This window comes from Tamandua tetradactyla, chromosome 6 (assembly GCF_023851605.1).
Source record: "Tamandua tetradactyla isolate mTamTet1 chromosome 6, mTamTet1.pri, whole genome shotgun sequence".
Classification (NCBI taxonomy): domain Eukaryota; kingdom Metazoa; phylum Chordata; class Mammalia; order Pilosa; family Myrmecophagidae; genus Tamandua; species Tamandua tetradactyla.
The window spans coordinates 66,753,681-66,777,970 of record NC_135332.1 but is presented as its reverse complement, the minus strand read 5'-3'; the positions used below and the strand labels follow the sequence as shown (position 1 = coordinate 66,777,970).

At 39.0% G+C, this 24,290-nt stretch overlaps 1 protein-coding gene across 3 annotated transcripts in view; it reads right to left on the bottom strand.

Annotated features, from left to right (window-relative positions):
* The window catches only part of ARHGAP44 (Rho GTPase activating protein 44), a 207,445-nt gene that overhangs the window by 64,302 nt on the left and 118,853 nt on the right, over nt 1–24,290 (bottom strand). For all 3 annotated transcript variants that reach the window (XM_077166048.1, XM_077166049.1, XM_077166050.1), the window contains exons 4-6: nt 14,438–14,514; nt 5,371–5,482; nt 2,514–2,590 (exon numbers count right to left, since the gene is read on the bottom strand). In XM_077166048.1, the coding sequence (XP_077022163.1) occupies nt 2,514–2,590; nt 5,371–5,482; nt 14,438–14,514 (266 nt within the window). The remainder of the gene's footprint in view (nt 1–2,513; nt 2,591–5,370; nt 5,483–14,437; nt 14,515–24,290) is intronic.

The following is a 24,290-nucleotide window of genomic DNA, read 5'->3' as shown; positions in this document are numbered from 1 at the left end:
CAGAATCTATAACTTGAGGCCCTGGGTTCTATCTCTCACCATGGCTACTAAAGCACAGACCCAAAGGGAAGTCGACTAAGACTCTGTGTGAGCTGTACTCCAGATAACACATCCCTGCAAACAATCTCCAGCCCCCAAACTTGCATCTTCATGAAGTAGGCTGTGAAAACCCACCAAAATGATAAAGCAGAGGGGTCAAGTTTATATGAAGATAATCTAAAAAAGGACTTTTTAGATAACAAAGGTTGCAAAGGGTCCAAGTTGAAATTTGGATATTAGGCTAGGGGAGGTAGAGATTTCCTTACCAAAACCCAATATACAAGAGATGATGGCTGAAAATATGCAAAAGTTTGTTAACTCGTGGATGGGAAGACCCTAGCAACACTTCCCTAAACTTGCAGGACCCACACCACAGGCCACAGCTGTGACCTGAGATCACTCTGCTTTTCACAAGAAGATCAAACAAAATTACATACATGATGCTGGCATTTGGCCTCTGGCCAGAAGCTCTGTGCTGGACAGTCTAGGTTTTCCTTTGACAAGAAAAGACCTCAGAGAACTAAGTTCCCAGGTTCCCACATGAAGGACTCTGGTGCACAGTATCTAGCCTCGCCACAGTGGGACAGCCTGCCTTCCTCTAGCATCTTATGTGACTTCCAAAATGTGTGGCTGGAGCGGTGATGTTATGGAAGGTAGTGTTAGGTGGCACCAGGACACAGGAGTAAGTGACACCCGATCACCACTCCCCACTCAGTCTGCTCTCAAGTCGTCCATGGGCATTAAGGCGCGAACTCAGAATTGGGCCAGAAGGACTTTTACATCTTTTCTGTTCCTCCACCTTGTCAACAAAAGGGGACGACGACTTTTGGGGCCCCAGCCTTCCACGGGCGACACGATCTAGACTTTAAAAGCAGTGGACTTGCTTTCCTCCTGTTTATTCTCAGACTTACCTGATATCGGTAGCAAAGGACAATGGTAGTCATTTTTTTTTTCCAAGATGGTAGTGATACAAAATTTATTTTCAAATCAACTTATTTTGAAAAAGAGCACAGACAGCAAAAATCATTCAAGTGGATTAAGGTTTGGGAAACGCTAAGTTGATCAGAATAACCCTTGTTTCTCTGCAGATCTAACCTGTTTCATGTCTGGTCTCGGGAATGTAGCTGTCCTAAACTTTTTCATTTAGTCCAGATGCAGAACTACAGTGTCACAACCAGTTATAGCAACAACTTCCTTTTGTAAAGCACTCTGAATTTGCTGGGACACACATTATCTCCTTCCCTACTCAAAACAACCACTTCGGGCCAATCCCCAAACAGTAACATTTATTGTCTGCTGTTTATAGGTGAGGAAACCGCTATTCTGGGAGCTTAAGGAACTTGACCTTGGGTCTAGAAAATAGGTGATCTGGGTCTTGGTACCTGATCTTCTAACTGCCCTGGTACAGAATCCTTTCTCTTAAATCTCTCAGCCCAAGCATACTTTTATCCCCCAAGAAAATTAAAACGAGACATGGCTTACAATTTCTCTTCTTAGAAAAAAAAAAAAAAAAGATATGGAGATTACTAAACTTGACCTACAAAAGGAAGACCCCATATAGTTCCTTCCATGATAACACTCACAAGTCTGCATTCTCTTTAACTTGTACATGCACACAGGTACATAAACACATCATTACAAAAAAGAAGTATGTATGCATAATCATGGCATATGGAAGTCAGAATCAATGCCTCCCCAGGGTCTTTGGTCCATCCCTGCCCTAACAAGAATTTTCTGGGGGCCTCTGGGAGATGGGTGCAGGAGAAGAATGCCATAAGAACATCCTCTCTTTAAGAATGGTCTCAGATGTAGATGGCGGCTCCAGAAAGAAGCTTCCTGCACCACCAACTTCAGGAAAAGATTAATGAGTTCCCAGAAGTAGAAAGTCTTCCCTCAGGACAGACATCAACATATTATCCATCTCCTGCTCCTTACTGATTTGTTCCTTACACTCCAAGCACGCTGGCCTTCTCTCTGTCCTGTGAATATGTAAAGCTTATTGCCACAGTGAGGGCTCTGCATTCACTGACCACTTGGCCTGATGGTTCTGAACTACCACCTTTGCACTGCAGCCTCCTTCTCCACATTTAAGTCTCAGATCAAGTGCCCCCTCCTCAAAAAAGTCTTCCCTGTTTACTTGATATAATGTTGGTGCAATTTCCCCATCATTCTCTCCCCAAATTACCCTGTGTGATTTTCTTTATAGCACCTATGGCTTCATGCAATTGTCTCGTTGGTTTGGTCATTCATCTAATGTCTATTTCCCAGCGTAGACTGGAATCTCCATGGGAACAGGGACCCTGCATCTCCAGTTCATAACTATTCTCTCCTGTGCCTGGCACACAGTAGGTGCTGAAGAAAAACTTGTTACATTAAAACCCACTCAGGCACACCCACATACAGACATGCTCCCCAAAATAGGATCATTTTTCCTCCAAAGAAGCAAAACCGGGAGCAAAGAAACTCCACTGTACCTTGTTCGCGAGGAATCCATGTCCAGCACCAACTTTGCTAAATGTTTCCTCTGTTTTTGAATATTTGGGATTTCCACCTGTGATTATAGGAGATAAGAGTGAAAGGCACAGTCCAACTGAAGCTCAAGATAAATTCTTGATGATTTACTACTGGCAGCCACACAACAAGCTTGCTAGAGGTCTCCCCATCCTTATTTTCAGATGGAGTTCTTGACTGCTTTTCCTCAGCTAAACTCTGCTCTCTCTTTGCTGGATTCTGTCAGGCACTCCAAGAACCCCGTCACCTTGGAAGCAACAGCAAGAACCAAAATTGGGGGGGACAGGAAGGGAGCCAAGCAATCAGATCTGACCCACAGACCTAATTCAAATGGGGAGCAGGAGAACGAAGAACACAGTCTCAGACATAAAATGCTATGAGGAATACAATTAAGATGTACTTAACTGTTATAGAAACAAAGCAAAATTTTTCCAAAGTCAATAAAAAATAAACACCGTCACGGCTTTTCTCAGCTATGAGAGGTTCTTCCATAGTGGTTGTAAGCGAATGCTTTCTTGCTTTCTTTCTTAAATATTTTTTATTTCTAAAAATGGATTAACTGAAATTCCAGGGCAGAGTTTTGGTTCCAGGCCCAGCAAAAGTAGGGCAGGATGTGAGAAGTAATGAGGAGAATTGGCCGTAAGTTGAACTAAATCGTCTCAGACTTTTATATAAGGAAACAATGAGGGGGAAAATCCAACATTCTTTGAAGTGTTTTCTACTCACTCTTCTAAGAAGGGATGAGTAAGGTACTTCTGTAACAAACTTCCAATAGGAAGCAAAAGAATGTTACTGTCAAATGGGCAGGCTGTGTCCACTTCATAGAGATCAGACGCAGAGCTGGAGAGTCACATGGAACTCTTGTATGAGCTACACCAAGTGAGTCTCAGCGTGCAGTCAGATTTACAACTTGGGTTTACCTGCAGGCTTTGGTTAGAGCCTCCAGACCCACCTTTAGGAAGACTGGAGGGCCCCTCATGAATGCTCTAGAGTGTGAGATGACTATAAAAGGATGAAATCTGAGAAGTCTAGAGCCAGTCTACATCAAAGCACCACATGTTGGATCTTGCAGTTGGATATGCTTAGTCACTGAAGTAATTACTTAGTAATTATTAAATATCCATACATCTGTCCCAGAAGGAGCATCAGTGGATGTGGAGGGGCTGAGAGTGGTACAGAAAAGAGCCGAGACATGGTCTAGAGCAGTGCTGTCGACAAGGACAGCCTCGAATCGCATGAGGCTATATAATTTTAAATTTAGATGGACTCAAGTTGAGCACAATTAAAAATTTAGTTCCTTTGTTGCACTAGCTACATTTTAAGTGCTCAATAAGCACATGTGGCTTCTGGTGACTGAACTGCGCAGATAGAGAATATTTCCATTGTCACATGAAGTTATGTTAGACAGCACTGGTTATATTTTCTGTGAGTAACAGCAGGCAAGTGGCACCTGAAAAGATGATCAACATTATTAGCCATAAGGGAAATCAAAATCAAAATCACAATGAGATGCCACTTCACATTCACTACGATGCTTATTATTTATTTTTCTTAAAAAAGGAAACTAATAAAGGTTGGCAAGGATGAAGAGAAATTGGAATCCCTGTTGGTGGGATGTAAAATAGTGCAGCTACTACGGAAAACAGTTGAGTGGTTCTTTAAAAAGTTATCCATAGAACTTCCATATGAACCAGCAATTCCATCCTAGGTCTATCCCCAAAAGAATTGAAAACAGGGACATAAAAGGATATCTGTGCAGCCATGTTCATAATAGCATTATTCAAAATTGTCAAAAGGTGGAAACAACCCAAGTGCCCATCAACAAATGGAGGGATAAACAAAATGTGGTATGTCCACACAAAAGAATACTATTTAGCCATAAGAAGACATGGAGTTGTGATTCATTAATCATGGATGAACCCTGAAAACATTATACTAAGTGAAATGAAGCAAACTTACAAAAGGACAAATATAGTAAGAATCCACTTATCTGCACTATATAGAACAAGTAAATGCATAGAGACAGAGAGTAGATAAGGGGTTAACAGGAATGGAGAGAAGGAGAAGAGGGATTATGGAGTTATTGCTTAAGTGTGTACAGATTTTCTGTTTTGGGTGATGAACAATTTTTGGTACTGGATGGCAGTGGTGGTAGATGTAATTGCTGTCATCTACTATATGGTTAAAATGGTAAATTTTATGTTATGTGTATGTGAACATAACTTTCTTAAAAAGGCAATTGGGACAGGTCCAAGGTTCAAAGCAAATAAGCCCCTCCTCACCCCCAATAATTCCCTTTCTCACTTCATAAAAGTTCACTTGGCTGAAAGTTGGCAAAATTGTCCCATGAGCAATATGGTTTCTTTTTGAAAGAGTAGTTTTATTTAACGTCCTTCAAAATCCAAAGAGAACTGACAGGCAGCAGCATAAACCCCAAGAGGCCTATGGGGTCTCTTGGACCTGGGTTGCAATCTCCTTGTGAGGAGGGGCTGCTTTTCATTTCGTAGAAGACCTGAATGATGGAAAGCAGGGGGTGAGGATGACAGGCGAGATGCCGAGTCAGGAAGGAGATGCTGTTACCAGCTCTGGACCTTTTCCTACTGGGACACTGAGAGGGGGAAGGTGGATGGGAGAAGGGATAGCAAACAGCTGAAAGGGTTGCTCTACTGGGGAATCGTGACTACGTTAGGTGATAGGAATCACTAATGAAAACAGGGTCAGGGAGCAGGGGAAGGACTGAAACAGTAACAACACTGGAAGCAGATCAGCTAAACAGGCTAGTGTTCCACGCCTTATTCCTGTCCACGCTCTTACTCTTACCTCAGCCAGCAAAAACAGGGGTTCAATCACATCTCGCTCTACTTGCAGTTCAAAATGGATCAGCTCCTGAGCCAGTTTGTCCTCTGTCTCTCCACAGAGTTTCAGCATCTTCCTGCCACAGAAGGAAAAAGAAACATCCTGAATACCCCAGAAGACCACATGTCACCTGCTTCATACTCTCATCACCTCCCAGCTCAGTACATCTTCATGAGTGTGAATAAACTATTGGGTCTCCCTGGCATTTCATTAACCAACTTGCGCCACCTGTGTTCATGTCTGAGACTATCAATTTTCAAATGATGCTGATACCTTCTGGGTGCCTGGGACAAAAGAGGACATGACGGGAAACATAACAGAGCTGTGGACACTCAAGCAGACTCACACGTGCCACACAGACTGGCCAAATTGAGCCAGATGCTTTCATCTCTTCTGAAAGCTTAAGGAGAAGCCAGCTAAAATCAGTCCATGAACAGATCAGCATCTTCAGACACAAAACAAAAGCACAATTTAAACAGGTTCTAATGGGAAGAAAACCCTTTCTCCTAAGCCATAGAAACATATTCTCACCATTATAGGATGGGTGGACAGACAATTATCCAATGGAAAAATCATTTCAAAATTTCACTAACAATAAGTAAGTACCGGAAGTCCTGAATGGGTAGAAAGGTATATTATGCTTTCAAAGTATTTCAAAGATGTTCATTTCCCCAAAATGCCATACAGTAGCTCTCCCTTTGCATGGTACCATGTTAACTTAAATTCATGTAAAAAGCTCCTAAAAGTCGATAAAAGGATAAGCAGAGAAAATTTTCCTGAAGTTAGTATGCACCTTTCCTCTTTATATCTTTACACTTTTGCTATATATAAATGTGCATGGGTTCACATTAAATATATAATACTGCTGCTTTGCCTAGTTACTTTCAACAAAGCTTACATCAATGGTTTCACACTGAACATATCCTACTGTTTTTTCCTTCATCATTATATTTAGACTTATACATTTTTATACATGCAGAATTATTTCACACCACTGTTAAGAATCCCATTCTATGAATATACTAACATTTATTTAATTCTCCCCAAATCAGGAGATATTTAAGCTAATTCCAGTTATTTTGCCATTACATGCAAAGCAACAGTATACATGCTTGTGCAGGAAATAAAGATTACAAGAGGACACTATAACAATTGTATGCCAATAAATTGGATAACTTAACATGATATGGACAAATTCCTAGAATCACACAACCTTACACATTGATCCAAGAAGAAAAAGAAGATCTCAAAAGACCAATAACAAGCGACTGAATTAGTAATAAAAAACTTCCCAACAAAGAAAACCCAAGATCACATGGTTTCATGGTGGATTTTACCAAACATCCAAAGAACAATGAATACCAATTCTGCTCAACATCTTCCAAAATGTTGAAAAGGAGGGAACACATCCTAACTCATTCTATGAAGCCAGCATCACTCTATTACCAAAGATACAGATATCACAAAAAAGAAAATCACACAGCAATATTCCTCATGAGTACAGATGCAAAAATTCTCAACAAAACATTAGCAAATAAATCAACTCCAATGGCACATTAACCGAATTATACACCATGATCTGGTGGGATTTACCCCAGGAATGCAAGTGTGGTTCAACAAACGAAAAAATCAATTATGTAATATACTACATAAATAAAATAAAGGGTAAAACCCTATATGATCACCTCAATTGATACAGAAAAGACATGGAACAAAATTCAGCACCCCTTCATGATAAAAACACTCAGAACTAGGAACAGAAGACAACACCCTTCATATGATGAGGAACATATATGATAAATCCACAGCTAACATCATACTCAATGGTAGAAGGAAAGCTTTCTCCTTAAGATCAGGAACAAGGAGGCCCATTATCGCTAGGATCATTCAACTACTGGAAGTTCTATTCAGAGAAATTAGGCCAGAAAAAGACATAAATGGCATCCAAAACAGAAAGCAAGGAGTAAAACCTTCCCCATTTGCGGATGACATGAAACTACATATAAAAATTCTGAAAAATCCATAAAAAATTACTAGAGCTAATGAATAATTTCAGCAAAGTGTCAGGGTGTAAGATCAATACACAAATATCAGTGGTGTTTTTCTATACTAGTAATCAACAATTGGAAGAGGAAATCAAGAAAAAAAATCCACATACAATAGTAACTAAATTAGGAATAAAATTAACCAAGAATGAAAAGGTTTTACACACAGAAAACTACAAAAGATTGCCGAAAGAAAATAAAGAAGATCTAAATAAACGGAAGGGCATTCTGTGTTCACAGATTAGAAGACTAAAACTGTAAATCTTTAGTTTAATATTTAATTGTTAAATATTAATCTATTCAAAATGATTTACACATTTTGTGCAATTCTAATAAAAATTTCAACTGTCTTTGCAGAAACAGAAAAACGAATCATCAAATTTACATGAAAGAGAAAGCGGTTCTGAATAGACAAAGCCAAAGTTATCAAAAAAGCATGGTATTGGCACAAGGACAGACAAATAGACCAATGGAATGAATTGTGAATTCAGAAATAAATCCATGGCCAACCAATTCTTGATGAGATTGCCAAGTCCACTCAAGGAAGAAAGACAAGTCTCTTCAACAAATAGTGTTGGGAAAACTGGACAACCATATGCAAACGAAAATGGACCCCTACCTCACATCACATACAAAAATTAACTGAAAATGGATCATAGACCTAAATAAAAAAACTCAAACTTATAAAACTCCTAGAAAAAATCATAGGGAAACATCTTCAGAACCTTGTTGATGGAGGTCTTTTATTAATACCAAAATCATGAACAGCAAAGGGAAAAAAAGATAAATGAGACCTCATCAAAATTAAAAACTTCTGTTCAAAGGATTTTATCAAGAGAGTAAAAAGACAACCTACAGAATGGGAAAAAATATTTGGACACAAAATATTCAGAATATATATATATAAATGTAAAACTCCTAAAACCCAAAAAGTAAAAGAAAAACAACCCAGTTAAGAAATGGGCTAAAGACTTGAACAGATATTTTTTAAAAGAACATATACAAAAGGCATAAAAGTACATGAAAAGATGCTCAACATCATTAGTCATTACGGAAATGAAAATCAAACCACAATGACTAGATAAACAAAATATGGTATATACACACAATGGAATACTATTCTGCCATAAAAAGAAGTGAAGTACTTAGACAAGCTACAGCATGGATGAACCCTGAAGACATCATGTTGAGTGAAATAAGCCAGACACAAAAGGGCAAATGTTATATGATTTCCCTCATGTGAAATGCTTAGAATAAGAAATTCACAGATACAGAAAATGGAGCAGTGGTTACCAGGAGCAGGATTGGGTGGGTGGGGAGGATTGGGGAGTTATTGTTAAATGAGTATGCATTTTGGTTTAGGATGATGAAAAGAGTATGGAAATAGTGGTGAGTGTTACACAGTATTGTCAAGGTATAAATGTCAAAAGAATTGTTCACTTAAAATTGCTAAATTGATTCTGATGTTATGAATATTTTACCCCAATTAAACAACCTTCAAAACCATTTCACACCCACTAAAGTGGCTAACGTAAAAAAAACAGGAACATAAAATAACTGTAGGAGAGAATATATAGAAATAGAATTCTTGTACACTGTTGGTGGGAATGTAAAATGGTGCAGCCTCTGGTTCCTCAAACAGTACAGAATTACTAGATGACACAGCAATCACACTTCTAGATATATACCCAAAAGAAATGAAAGCTGGGATTCAAACATATTTGCACACCCATGTTCATAGTGGCTTTATTCAAAATTGCAAAAAATGACAAGTGTACGTTGCTTTGACTGGAAAAACCAAATATGGTATATACATACAATGGAGTATTACTTGGCATAAATAGGAGTCAAGCTCTAATACAAGCTATGACATGGATGAATCTTGACACACAGGGACAAATATTGTATGATCACACATTCATGAGATGTTTACAATATTCAAATTCATAAAGTCAAAAACTGGAGTACAGGTCACCAGGTATTAGACTGAAGGTGGAGAATGGGGAGTTAACGCTCAATTAGTACAGAATTTCTGTTTGGGGTGATGGAAAACTGGTAGCACAACATTGTGAATGCAATTAATAGCACTGAATTGTATATCTGAAAGTGGTTAAAATGAGAAATTTTAGGTTGTATCTACGTTACCAGGATAAAAACAAACTAATGAAAAAAAACCACACACAAATGTATAACACAAAGAGTGAACCCTCTTGTATACTGTGGACTATACTTCACAGTATAATTATAATAATACTGCTTTATCAATTATAAAAAAGGTTATACTAATGTAAAATATTAACTACAGGGAAAACCTGTAGTTAATGTGTTTTTTAGGGGAGAGGACAGTTACACAGGGATTCTGTACTTTCTATATGATTTTTATGTAAACCCACAACTGCTCTAGTAAAAAGAAAAGCACAGTCTATAAAATAGTGATAAATTAGATTTCATCAAAATTTAAAACTTCTGCTCTTTGAAATACCGCATTAAGATAATTAAAATGTAAGCCAGAGTTGGAAAAAATAATTTGTAAAATGTCTATTTGATAAAATATATGTATTAATTATACTCATGCAATCTTGTATTGCATGTTCTAAAGTTTTTCTGTGTAAAGGAGAGAAGATATGCATTTCCTTAACCTCAGTAGATATTGGCCAATTGCTATCCAAAGGGATGGAACCAACTCAACTCTCACCAGTATGTGTGTGAGCGCCTACTGCCCTACGCCCTGCCAATTCTTGGAATGTGTAAGCTTTGTAATTTCAGCCAAACAGGTGCATATGAAATTTAATCACATTCCAGTTTTAATTTGTATTTCCTTGTCTACTGGAGACTGAGTATCTCTTCATAATTACTGGGCCTTCCAGGATTCTCCTCCATGAGATGTCTATTCATATTTTTTGGCTATTTTGGATTGGGATCTATTTATTTGAATTTATTTGTAGGAATTCTTCATGTAACTACACATATGTGTGTGAATGTATAATGGATTCTAATTCTTTTTCATATTTATAGTGAATAACTCCCAGGCTGAGGTTTATCTTTGTACCTTTTTAATGGTGCTTTTCATCATATTTTTCCAGAACTTACCTCCGTATTTCTAATAATACATCTTAAATTTTAATTCACGGCATTATCTATTGACACTACTCTGGAAATAAGAATTTAGCTATATTTACATTTCCCCTGCCCCCATTTATCAATATTCAATATTTACACTGTATTTTGACTCCGTGTACTTTTTGGAGGTAAACCAGGTAGATTGATAACTATGACCACTCTTCTCTCCTGTACATTTATTTGTTCTCCCCAGAGTTAATAACTGCCTGTCTTGATTTCCTTACATAGTTTTCTATGGACCTGACTGAATCCCAATTTCTCTACCACTTTTCCAATTTGCCACTCAAGACACTGAACCACACCTGATGTGAAAGAATTTTACCTTCTTGAATTATTCACTCTCAGACCCATGCCAGTCGGGATTCAATTTACCCCCTTTCACAAAGTTGCAGCTGTCTTTCTAGAACCTTTCTTCATCACTTCCTGGGAACTGTCCTGTGTTGCTTTCTCCTGTTTCTATCCCATGTCTACCTCATTACTGAATAGTCCCTCATTCTGGAGCCCATCTTGCTTCAGCTTCCTGAGAAAAAGTGTATGGGAAATGGGTTTCTTGAGACCTTAAGTCTCCCAACATTTCCTTCTACCCTCACATTAATCAACAATCAGGCAAAATATTGAATTCTATGCTATCATTTTCCTTAATAATTTTGAAGGTATGGCTAGCTTTCACTGTAGCTGTTAACAAGTTTGGAAGCATTCAGATTTCTGATCCTTTGTATGTGACTAATTTTTTCTCTAGAAGGTTGTAGAGCCTTTTATCTGTCACCAATATTAATGAGGCAGAGCCCTGGTGTAGTTTAATTTTATTCCATTATATTAGGAGCCCAATGGGCCCTTTCAATAGAGAAACTCACGTGCTTTAGTCTTGGAAATACTTTGATTGTTTTTCATTGATATTATGTTTTCCTCTCCTTTTCTAAGAATTCCTGTGACTCAGATAGAAGATTTCTTGGATTGGGTCTCTAATTTTCTAATTTTTCTATTTTCCATCTTTGTATCTTTTGACTCTCTTTTATGTAAAATTTTTTCAACTTTTACCTTCTGAACATTCTGTTGAAATTTTCATATCTGTTGTCATTTCCTCATTTCTACAAAAATTTTAATTCTGGAATGTGTCTTTCCTGTGCATATTTATAAACATCCTCTTCTTATTTCATGGATACATTATCTTCTCTTTTCCCCTAAAAATACAATTAATAATTTTTCTGAAAATCTTCTCCCCTGAACACCCAATCTCTGTTTCTTCCAAATGGCATCCCATGCTCCCACCCCAATTGTTTAGTCTTCAGGTTTCAGATTAGCAACTTTCCTCAGATGTCTGGTGATCTTTGATGTTTGTCTACCTTTAAAGGTAGACACTAAAAAGCTCTGAGAATGAATAAGGCTGGTCAGGGGAGCTTCTCTGAAGGATGACATGGCTGGGTCATCTGTCAGGGCATCAGCACCTCTCCAATGCCCCAGGGTCTATAAGCTATTCTTGTGCACTGGTCAAATTCCCCAGAGAAGTATTTTTAAACTTCCTGCCCAGAGGGTAAGGCTGGGGGTCTACCTGAATGGAGGAAGATAGCTGTGGAGTCTCAGCAGCCAGTACGCATTAACTCACTAACTCATCTGCTTCACTGAATGGTGCCCTTACATTCCACTGTATTTGCGGTCCCCTGGTTTAGGGAGGTTCTGTCATATCCCTCCCAGAGAGTAAAGCGCCAGACTTCATCTGTAGTAGGAGGTATGGAAGAAGTCTCCTAGGGGAGAGGCTTTAAGTGATCCTAATATTACCTGAATAGCTTTCAACCAATATTTGTTAATTTTAATTACTGACCCCATCCCCAAAGACCCATTATTCCAGAGATATCTGGTGCCTTGCAAGCATTTATTGGTATAAATTATGTTGGATCTCAGCATATCCTACTTCTGTCCTGGGAGTCAGCTATACATATATGTTCACAGCCCACAAAACTGTGTTGCTGTTTTCTCTCCAGTTTTTCTGGTCTTTGTGGATCTACGTCTTTTATGAAAAAAAAAAAACCCATTTATTATAGTTTTAGTGGATTTTAGAAGGGAATAAAATTCAATGTGTATTCAGTCTGACATTTCTCCCTGGAAGTCTTGCTTCCTCTTACTTTCAATCTTGCTATTTCATTGGAATATTATAAAACTGGAGTTTATGTTTTATCCTGAGATTCTCTATATTTTAAAGAGTTGAGTTAATTCCATCTGCTCTTACTATGATCACAGATGGCTATGAAGTAATTACTATTACCTTCATTTTCTGTTTTCTATTATGCTGGTTCTTTGTTTCTGCCTTTCACCTTTGTTCCTTTCTACGATATCTGTCTATTTTATTTCTTTCCCTTTTCATCTTTTACTGGTTTGGAAATAATGCATTCTGTTTCTATTCTTTTTTGTGGTTACCCTTACTCTTCTAACATGTCCACTTAACTCTAAATTTAAATGTAATATCTGTGTCCTCCTTTTATACAATATAAGTGCAATGTTTCATGTTATTGTCTACTATTTTGGTTTCACTTTGATTTAAGCCTCCGCCCCCCCAAATTAGTCATTACTATATTGCTATTTTTTTACAACACTTACTTACATTTCTTTACGCATTCGCCAATTTCTTCATTTTACCTTCTTACTTGCATTTCACTCATTTCTTCTGGACATAATCTATTTCACATAACCCCAACTATGTGGATAGTAAATTCTCTAAATCTTTGCCTAAAACTATCTTTATTTTCCCGTTTGTGAATAATAATCTAGTTTATCACAGAATTCTAACTTTCCTGAATTTTCACACATTACTTTCCGACATTCCTCCCACTATTTCCTAGCAGTTATTTCTGATGATGAATACGGAACCTGTTATCGGTCTTATTTCTCTTTTGTAACGAATATCATCTTTTTCTCTGGTTATTTATAACTTTTCCTGTTTTTTTGTTAATGGTCTGCAATTTTACTACAGCTGTCCAAGGGTGAGCTCCTCTTGTTACTCTCCATCAGGACATTTTGCGTTTCTTAAATCTAAAGACACGCTTTTCTTCAAATCTGGGGGAAAACATTCCAACCATAATCCCAGTCCCCCTCTTATATTTTCCTTCAGGAACTCCAATTAGACATAACACGACACCTGTTCATTCTGTCATTTTTATCTCTTAACTTAACAATGTCTACATCCATGTTTGCTACACTTCATCTGTTCATTCTAAGTGAGGATTTCTGATACGTTTCCAAGTTCAACAGTTCCCTACTTCTCTGTAATAGTCAGTTTATCTCAATTAAGTGTTAAAAGTATTAGTACTTTAATTAAAAAATTCAACTTGATTTTTCTTCAAATTCTGCCTATTCTTTCTTTCATACTGTTTCTTTTGTCAAGGATTCTTTGGCCTTTGCTTAATTTTTTCCATTTCATTGTAAACACAATTATTTTGTATTTTCTTTCACATTGGCCTATTATTTTTGGTCCTTCAAGTTCTGATTCTCCTATTGACTGTGCCTGCCATTTCTCCCACATGAGGATTCTATTTTTAAGTTTGTTTTATTGTGAGCACAAAACCAACTGGGGTGTTCTGGGAACCCCATGAGCTCTGATACTGGAAAGCAATCTTGCAGTGAGGGTTGCTAATTGTTTCTCTAGAGCCCATGACATCTCCATTGTCCTTCAACAGCTTTATGTTAGTTGTTCCATGGGGGTATTGCCTCATTGTGCACATATACCTTTCAAGGCTAAATCAAAGGATTTTGATTTCTCACTGGTAAGCTTTTCTTCTCCTCACCCAAGTCCCCAGTCAGGCTGCAGGTGTTCTCAGTGCTTAGGATTTCAGTCCCCTTTTGATAGATGGAGACTTACCCGGATTTGGACTTACCCCAGCAGTGTGTCATCTCCCAGGATAGCTGACCCTTCCATCAAACACTGAGCCAGTGTGGTCAACGGCAACTTTTTCTGAAAAGGAAACAAGCATGGTAATGAAAACCATTTTCAATAGTCATTCACTTCCTCTAAAATAGCAAAAACTCAAACACTTGCCCAGATGTTTTAGCTACCAGCTAAGGCAAAAACCGTACTTAAATATATTAAAGCCTAAGAATTCACAGTATATCAGTGACAGGTAGATTCAGAGGTGTCAAAATTCAGAAAACTGAAACCAAATTAAATTTCCCACTTGTGTACCCCAGAAAAGTCATGTTCTTTAATCCTATTTCAATATTGCTGGGTGTGATCTTTTGATTACATGGTTTCCATGGAGATGCGTCTCTACCCATTCAAGGTGGAGTCACTTGGTGGAGTTCTTTAAGAGGGAACCATTTTGGAAAAAGCTTCAGAGCCAACAGAGCCCACATAGCCAGAGACCTTTGGAGATGAAGAAGGAAAACGCCCCTGAGGTAGCCTCATGAAACAAGAAGCCGGGACGCTAACAGACATTGCATGAGATTTCTCAGCTGACAGAGGTCCAGAAGCCAAAGACCCCAGAAGGTGCCAGCCAGGTGCCTTCCCAGCTGACAGAGGTGTTCCAGATAGCATCAGCCTTTCTTGAGTGAAGATAGCCTCTTGTTGGTGCCTTAATTTGGGCACTTTCACAGCCTTAGAACTGTAACCTTGCAACTTAATAAATTCTCTTTTTAAAAGCCATTCTGTTCCTGGCATATTGTATTCCAGCAGCTTTAACAAGCCAAAACAATTTCCAAAGTTCAAAATCTCCTGAGGAGGATATGAGCTTCATTTTAAAAAGGGGAAGTTCATGGTCAAGCAAAAAAGAGAAAAGCACTCACACACAATTATTTTGAAAAAGGTGGGAAGCCTCAAAATCGAGGCAAATTCCAAAGAAGATACTGAATGGCCAAATAAGCACATGTAAAGATGCTCTACGTCATAAGTCATTTGGGAAATGCAAATCAGAATCACAATGACACACTGCTTCACACCACTAGATTAGAAATAATGAAAAGACAGACGATAATAAGTGTTGGTGAGGATGTGGAGAAACTGGAACCCTTGTATATGGCCGGTGGAAAAAGAAAATGGCTCACCCACTTTGGAAAACAGCTTGGTGGTTCTTCCATACAAGAAGTATCATAAGACTTAGCAAACAAACCCAAAAGAACTGAAAAAAAAGGTGGTCAAATAAAAACTTGTAAACATGTTCACAGCAGAACAACAGCTGAAAGATGGAGGCAACCCAAGGGTTTGCTGGCAGATGAATGGATAAATAAAATGTGGTATAGCCTTACAACAGAATATTATTCAGCCATCACAGGAATGAACTTCTTATACTTGCTACAACATCGGTGAACCTTGAAAACATTACGCTGAGGGAAAGAAGCCAGCTGCAAAAGGCCACTTACAATATGGTTCCATTTATGTGAAACATCTAGAATAGACAAATCCACACAGACAGAAAGCACATCAGCAGTTTCCAGAGGATGGGGGAGAAAGGAATGGGAGTGACTGCTTAATGGATACACGGTTTTTATTCTGAAGTAATGAAAGTGAATCGGAGGTAATGGTATGTTGAAAATGTACTAAATGCCATGAAAGAGCATCCTTTAAAGTGATAAAATTTATGTTATGTGTATTTATCATAAGTAAATGGATTAAATAATTAACTAATTAATTAAGGCCCAGGCTGCTGCAGAGTGTAGCATTACCTGTGGGTGGAAGGGTGGGGTAAGACCACCAGTCCCTCTTTGGTACTGATGAGCTCCCTCGATACTGAGTCTAGGCCAACAACACAGACAGTGGGAGAAAAGCAGCAAAGTGAAAACTTCCTGAATATTCTTGGGCCCTCCAGTCTACAGGGATGTACAGAGAGCTCTTCAAATGAAACAAGTGACTGAATTACATCCAGACCAGAGTCTCCAGGTTTTATGACATAGAGAATTTCATCTATGATCAATCTATGAATCCAATCCTTATGAACTGTGTACCTAGGTACCCCACTGGAGGTGAACAGACCAGACAACTTACATCTTCTAAGGGAGGGAAGAAACAGATAATAAATCCATAAACAAAGCAGATAATTGCCAACAGTTGGGAAAACTGTGGGAAACAAAAAACAGAGTAATGGAGAGAGAGGGGAGTAGGGGGTTATGGGGCAGAGGCGAGGGAAGACAGCTCCAACGGGTGATATTTAAGATGTGACTAAAGTGAAAGAAAGAGGCAGCCATGCCTCAAGAAGATTTAGGAAAGGGTACTGCAGGCAGAAGGAGCCACAAGTGCAAAGGCCCTGGGGTGGGAACAAGTTTGGCATGTTTGAGGTCTCCAAGGAAACCAGCAGTGCTGGAGCACTGCAGTGACAGGAGAGTGGCATGAGAAGAGGGCAGGGGTGAGATGAGGTGGGTCCTTGCGCTCAGGGTGTTTTGTACTTACGGCATCTGTGAACCACTGGAGGGCTTGTTTAAGGAGGAAATGATCAGAGTAAAATCACTCCATCCTGAGCTAGACAACTGAATGACTGGAAAGAGGGAGTCTTAGTTTGCTAGAACTACTATGAAAAATATCACAAAATGGTCGGCTTAAATAACAGGAATTTATTAGCAAAGAGTTTGGAGGATAGAAGACTAAAATTAAGGTATCCATAAGCCATGCTTTCTCCCCAAAGTCTGTAGCATTGCAGTTACCACAATTTTTGGTGTTCATGGCTTGCAGATGCATCTCTGCGGATCACATGGTGATCTCTCCCTCCTTCTCTATTGTGTTAGTTTGTAATCTGCCAGATTGCAGAATAGCATCATCGGAAAGGTTTTTATAAAGAGAATCTTACAAGTTTACAGCTCTACACCTATAATAATGGCCAAACTAAGGCATCCACGGAAAGATACCTTAATTCAAGGAAGGCCAATGGGTCTGGAATAGCTCCATCAGCTGGGGAGGCATGTGACTGGCATCTGCTGGTCCCTGCTCCTGGGCTCCTTTGCTTTCAGCCTCTGTTCCTGTAGGTCCTCCTCACTTTGCTTCTCCAGCTGTTCCTGAGGAATTCCCATAGGAACAGAGGCTTCACTTTTATCTCTTGGCTTCCCTTAGCTCTCTCCAGGTTCTGGCTTGCTTAACAACTCATGGTGACTTCTAGTGGCCTCCAAGCATCTCCAAGCATACATGTCTCTGTCCTCCAGGTGTTGGCATCTGCGTCCACTCTGCTGTGAAGTTCCTGTTGGCTCTTTCTTTGTCAGCTCTGTGGTTTCTGATTCTGTCCAAAATGTTTCCTCTTTTAAAGGATTTCACTAAACTAATCAAGATCCACTTGGAATGGGTGGAATCACATCTCTAATTAAAGAGACATACCCACAATTGGGCATGCTGCATCTCTGTAGAGATAATTTAATCAAAGCTTTCCAATCTATGGTATTGAATCAGGATTAATAGAAACAGCTGCCTCCACAAGATCGAATCAGGATTAAAACATGGCTTTTTGGGGGATGCATAATATTTTCAAACTGGTACATCCGGCTTCTACTTCCTTGGCTAATAAGGACTTCAGCTATATTGCATTAAGACCCTGTTTCAATCAAGATCTTCCAAGGTCCTATTTACTTATGAGTTCACATTCACAGAACAGAGGGTTAAGAACAAAACATATCTACTTGGAGAAATGGGGAAGGAGAGGGGATATGATTCAATGTACTGCAGAGAGATCACATTGGAGAGAGAGTTTGGGGCTCTGGCCACCAGAACTTAGGAGTCTGGTTTGAGAATTCCTAGGGGATCTGGTCTGCTGTAAGGATTCTCCTGGGGACACTTTGGGAAGGTCAACCACCAAAGCAGATATGTAAATTCATGTGTTTTTCAGGCTAAACCCAGGTAGAGAGGGCCTACTTTGTGTAGATATCCACTTGTGTAGATAAGAGCTTCAGGACTTGAAAGTGTATCCCCCTCCCTGCCCTTTGGCCAGTCTACTCTGCTGAGATTAGGCACCTTTCCTCTCAGGGGCTAAACCCATTACCCCATCATTTCAAATAAAATAGGACATTCTTCTTGGTATAAACTAAACTAGGCAACTGAGTACTAACACAACCAAATTTGAACATCACTTTCTAGTTGCCCTACAGAGCTAACAGGTCCAAGTTTCTAGGCTTAATTAAAGGCACAAGAAATTATAACATTTTCTATAAAAAAAAACAAGTGTATTTTGGAATCCTTTCAAACTTATAGCGTAGTTGCAAAAATAATACAAATCCATATGGAGAATTCCAACATACCTCTACCCAAGATATCGGATTCACCAACTTTTAACATTTTGCCACATTGGTCGTATTATTTTAGCTAATCTAGCCATCTATCCATTCATCCATCTGTCTATCTGTTATCCCTACATTAGTGAGTAAGTTGTATACATCATGTTCCTGGGATATTTAATACTTCCATGTATATTTCCTAAGAACAAGGCTACTCAGTTATATAAAGGAAACAATATCTTAAAGAGCTTCGAACCAACCCTACCCCATCTTTTTAAAAAAGCTATTTTAAACATATTTTAGAAAGATGCCTAATGTGGTTAAAAAGCAAAAATGTTGAATAGGCATAATATTTCTGTTTAAGTTTCATAGAGAAAGCCTAGGTTAAGGTATTAGTTTTCGAAAGAGGTGATTTTGTCCACCTGCTACATGAGACATTTCTAGCTCCCCTCACCAGAGACAACAACTGACACAAATCGCCAGTTTTCTGGGTATCTGTGCTGGTTTAAAAGGATGTATGCCCCCTAGAAAAGCCATGTTTTAATCAAATTCCCATTTCATAAAGGTAGAATAATCCCTATTCAATGCTGTATGTTTGAAACTGTAATCAGATCATCTCCCTGGATGATGCGATTTAGTCAAGAGTGGTTGTTAAACTGGATTAGGTGATGGCATGTCTCCACCCATTTGAATGGGTCTTGATTGGTTTATTGGAGTCCTATAAAAGAGGAAATGTTTTGGAGAATGGGAGATTCAGAAAGAGCAGCACCACAAAACAGAGTCCATGAGCCAGCGACCTTTGTAGATGAAGAAGGAAAATGCCTCCCAGGGAGCTTCATGAAACCAGAAGCCAGGAGAGAAAGCTAGCAGATGACGCTGTGTTCACCATGTGCCCTTCCAGCTGAGAGAGAAACCCTGAATTTCATCGGCCTTCTTGAACCAAGGAGGTATCTTTTCCTGGATGCCTTAGATTGGACATTTCTATAGACTTGTTTTAATTGGGACATTTTCTCGGCCTTAGAACTGTAAACTAGCAACTCATTAAATTCCCCCTTTTAAAAACCATTCCATTTCTGGTATATTGTGTTTCGGCAGCTAGCAAACTAGAACAGTATCCTTCCATAATATTCTAAGCAGATTCAATTAAATAGTTTATATATGGACATATATATATATATATATATATATATATATATATATATATGCATATACACACACCACTATATACTGTAACTCCTACATACATATGATACACTTATACCCACCACTATATATACTACTACATACATCCTAGGTACAGGAGGTACAGCTCCTATATCAACCACTCTTTGCCTTGCTTTCCTTTTCATATAAAAAGAGATCTTCTGTCATTTTCTTTTGCTACATATAGAGTTGCTGCATTCTATTTTTTTTTAAATAGCTGCATAGATCACTGAATGAAAATAATTTGTTTAAACAAGTTCCCTACTGATGGTGTAATTGTCAGAAACCAGGGCTTTCACTTTTGGCAGAGGCGATTCCCATAAGAAACTCACGGAGAGATGATGCCATGCATTTGAGTGTCTGGGTTCCAAGGGTGGGGAGTGGAGTCACTTGCATAAAACCTTAGGGGAAATTAAAGATGAGTTTCTGTTTGTATAGATGTTTTAAGAGTTAAGAAAGTAGAGGGGCACCACCAGAGTTTCTTCACCAATGAAAAGAGAAAGGAAATATGTCAAAAGGGGCTAGCGACAATCTGTATTCGAAGGCAGGAGAATAGAAGTTATGGACTAGAACCCACAACTGTTTATGAATTACTTTGACTTCTGAAGAAATTCTGAGATGAAGGGAAAGCTATTCATTGGGGGCTCACAAGATGCCAGGTTCTATAGTGTTTTTATTGAACCTAAGGCCCTTCCTATAACTGAAGTATCATTTTCCCTCACCGCCATTTCACATACACAGATACAGAGCCTCAGAAGGAGGAAATCGTCCTAAGACCTAAAAAAGATGATGGTTTTTTTTGCCTCCACTGCCAAGGATGCAGGCTGAGAGAGCCAGTCATGCTCCTAGGAGAATATCAGTGCCCATACAAAATGACCACAACAAACTTCATCCTAGCTAAAGATGTTCTACATCAAAAAAAGCAAAAACAAACAAAAAATCCTTTTTTCAGCCTCTAGGGTTTTGACAGAAACTGCTAAGCAAAATAAAATGCCTGCCTGCACTGCTGACAGGAACCCCTATCTGAGAAAGAATTTTCCAGAAGACAGAAATAACTGAACTGCAGGGACTTTCCAAGGAAATGGAACAAGGGAATGCAACCTACAGAACTGCAGATGAGAGACACCTCGTGACAAACCGGTTTAGGGCCAGTAGAAATAGTTTATCAGAACGCATAAGCATGTTATACTAGCCAATGTATATCTTCCCCCCACTTTGTAAGATCCTGCTATGTAACAAGGAACTGTAATGTCAGTGAGCCATTACAACCCCCACATTTGGATATTTCCAAAACTTCTTTATAAGCAGCGGTGACCAGATGGTTATTGAGATTCTCACTCTGGCTCCCCTGATCTCACTGATTCAGCAGTTTCTCCTTCAATAAACATGCAGGGTTTGATTATGCTGGCCACTTGGTTTCTTTCTTTCCTTTACTTTTATTGTTCTAAATGCAATTTTATTGAGAGATAGTCACATACCACATAATCCATCCAAAGAATACAACCAGTGGCTCACAGTCTCATCATATAGTTCAGCCTTCATCACTGACACCAATTTTAGAATATCTTCATTACTCCAAAAAGAAAGAAAGAAAAATAAAAAAGAAAATCCAAAACATCCCAGACCACTTTTCCCTCTCTATCAATATTATCATTATTATTTGTCTTTATTTTATTACTCACCTACCCAAACACCAGATTTTTGCAATCACAGGGTCACACGGTTAAAACTACATGGTTATACAATCATTCTCAAACATCAAAGCTACTGGATTACAGTTCAACAATTTCAGGATTTCCTTTCAGCTATTCGAATGCACTAGAAATTAAAAAGAACTATCTGTATAATGAGTCAGCAGTCACAATCATCTGTTAAATCCTAATTTCTCAGTTACACCTCCTCCCTCTCATTTGATCTTTCTCTCAATTTTCACGGATATCTGGGCAATGACCATTTTAACTTTTTTGTGCTGGAAAGGAGTGTTTTCTGTATGAGGTTGTGGTAGTTAGATTCAGTTGTCAACTTGGCCAGGTGAAGGCACCTAGTTCTGTTGCTGTGGACTTGGGCCAATGTACATGAACCTCATCCGTTGCTCATTACATCCGCAGTCGGCTAGGAGGTGTGCCTGCTGCAATGAAGGACATTTGACTTAATTGGCTGGTGCCTAAATGAGAGAGCTCAACGTAGTACATCCCAAGCAGCTCAGCATACCTCATCTCAGCACTCACAGCTCAGCCCAGGCCTTTGGAGATGCAGAAACGAATCACCCCGGGGAAAGCTGCTGGAACCCAGAGGCCTGGAGAGAAGGCCAGCAGAGGTTACCCTGAGCCTTCCCACATAAGAAAGAACCTCAGATGAAAGTTAGCTGCCTTTCCTCTGAAGAACTAATAAAATAAATCTCCTTTTATTAAAAGCCAGTCTGTCTCTGGTGTGTTGCGTTTCAACAGCTAGCAAACTAGAACAGAGGTAGAGGAAGGAAAGTAGTTGATGTTCTTGGAGAGATTGGTAGCTCTGGGTTTCAGAGCTCATCTGGCACAGGTACAATTTGGAGGCCTTAAGTTTCTGAAAAATTGAATTTACTCAGAAAAACTTTTATAGAGTCCAGCTACAGCCCAGGGTATTCTTTAGAGTTTTCAGGAATACTGTAGATTAGGGCTCGGCATTCTGCGGCAATTCGCAATTATCTGTCTGAAGCTTGCATATGAGTAACCTCCAGAATAAACTTGACTCTATTTGAAGTCTCTTAGCCACTGAAACTTTGTTTCATTTTTTCCCCCCTTTTGGTCAAGAAGGCATTCTCAATCTCACAATGCCAGGGCCAGGCTCATCCCTAGGAGTTAAGTCCCATGTTGCCTCACAGACTCACTACCCCATGGAGTCACATCCCATATAAGGGGGAGGGCAGTGAATTTATTTGCAGAGTTGGCTTAGAGAGGCCACATCTGAGCAATAAAAGAGGTTCTCTGGTGGTGATTCTTAGACATAAGCAAAAGTAGGCTTAGCTTCGCCATTGCAGAAATGTCACATAAGGGACAGCCTCAAGATTGCAGACTTGGCTTATTAAATTGGGAGTCCCTGTTGCTTGAGAGAATATCAGAAATTCTGCAGATGGGCAAATTTCACAGCTCCACATTTTTCCCCACTCCCTTGAGCAAACTTTGTGGATACCTTTTTATTTTTTGCCCCAAATACTTTGGAATGCGTTTTTGCCCCAAATACATTAATCTGTACAGAGTAGCAAGATCTCATTCCCCATGTAATTATCTTGTTTAAATCATTTCAACAGACAGGTTAAATTAGATAGTGTAGTAACAAAATTTTAATTTTGGATAAAATAAACACCTCTTCCTTTGGTCTCACACTGAAGCTGAGGTTTTAAAATACAGACAGTAACATCTTTTACCCTGTAAAAGGTGTAAAGATTTTACAGAAAAGTAAAATCTTTTTCTAATTTACCTTAATCCTAACAAGGTCTGTTTCATTCATATCTCTAACTGAAGACTGATCTCTTTCCCAGCTTCTTTAACAGTTGCTGTATGGAGCAATGCTGACATTCAGAGCTGCAGAACTCTATCTCTGAGTCTCGGATGTCATAGTGTTTTGATTTGCTAAAGGTCCCAAAGAGCAATATACCAGAAATGGGTTGGCTTTTAACAATGGGGATTTAAGTTACAAGTTATAATTCTGGAAATGTCCAAATTAAGGCATCAACAAGAGGACACCTTCACTGAAGAAAGGCTGACAGTATCTGGGATCCCTCTGTCACATGGGAAGACATATGGCAACCTCTGCTGATCCGTCTCTCCCAGCTTCTGGTTTCAATGTGGCTCTCTCAGCTCCTATGGGTCCTTCTTGCTTCTCCCAGGGCATTTTCTCTCTCTAAACTCTGCTCTCAGCTTTCTCCAAAATGTCTCCTAACATTTCACTGAGTTCCCTCATAAAGTGCTCAATAAAGGATTAAGACCCACCTTGAATGGGTGGGTCACATCTCCATGAAAACAACTAAGCAAAACGTTCCACCCACAACAGATCAAAAACAAGTGTGCCACAAGAACAGGTTAACAGAGATGGCATTTTCTGGGGTACATAACAGTTTCAAACCAGCACACATAGATACTTCTAAGTTCCAGGGAACTACCTGATTATATAAAATGAGCATAGCATCTCAGAATTTAGAAAGAACAGTTAAAACTCAGGATTAGATGTGACTGCTATCAGAGTTCACAATCTAAGAATCTTTACAATGAGCCTTATTGGAACATACTGTACCACTTAATCTCCGATTGTGCAATCTCTGCCTATTTTCTATCCCCTGACAATCTATACCTTTTAATCCAATTCTCAGAG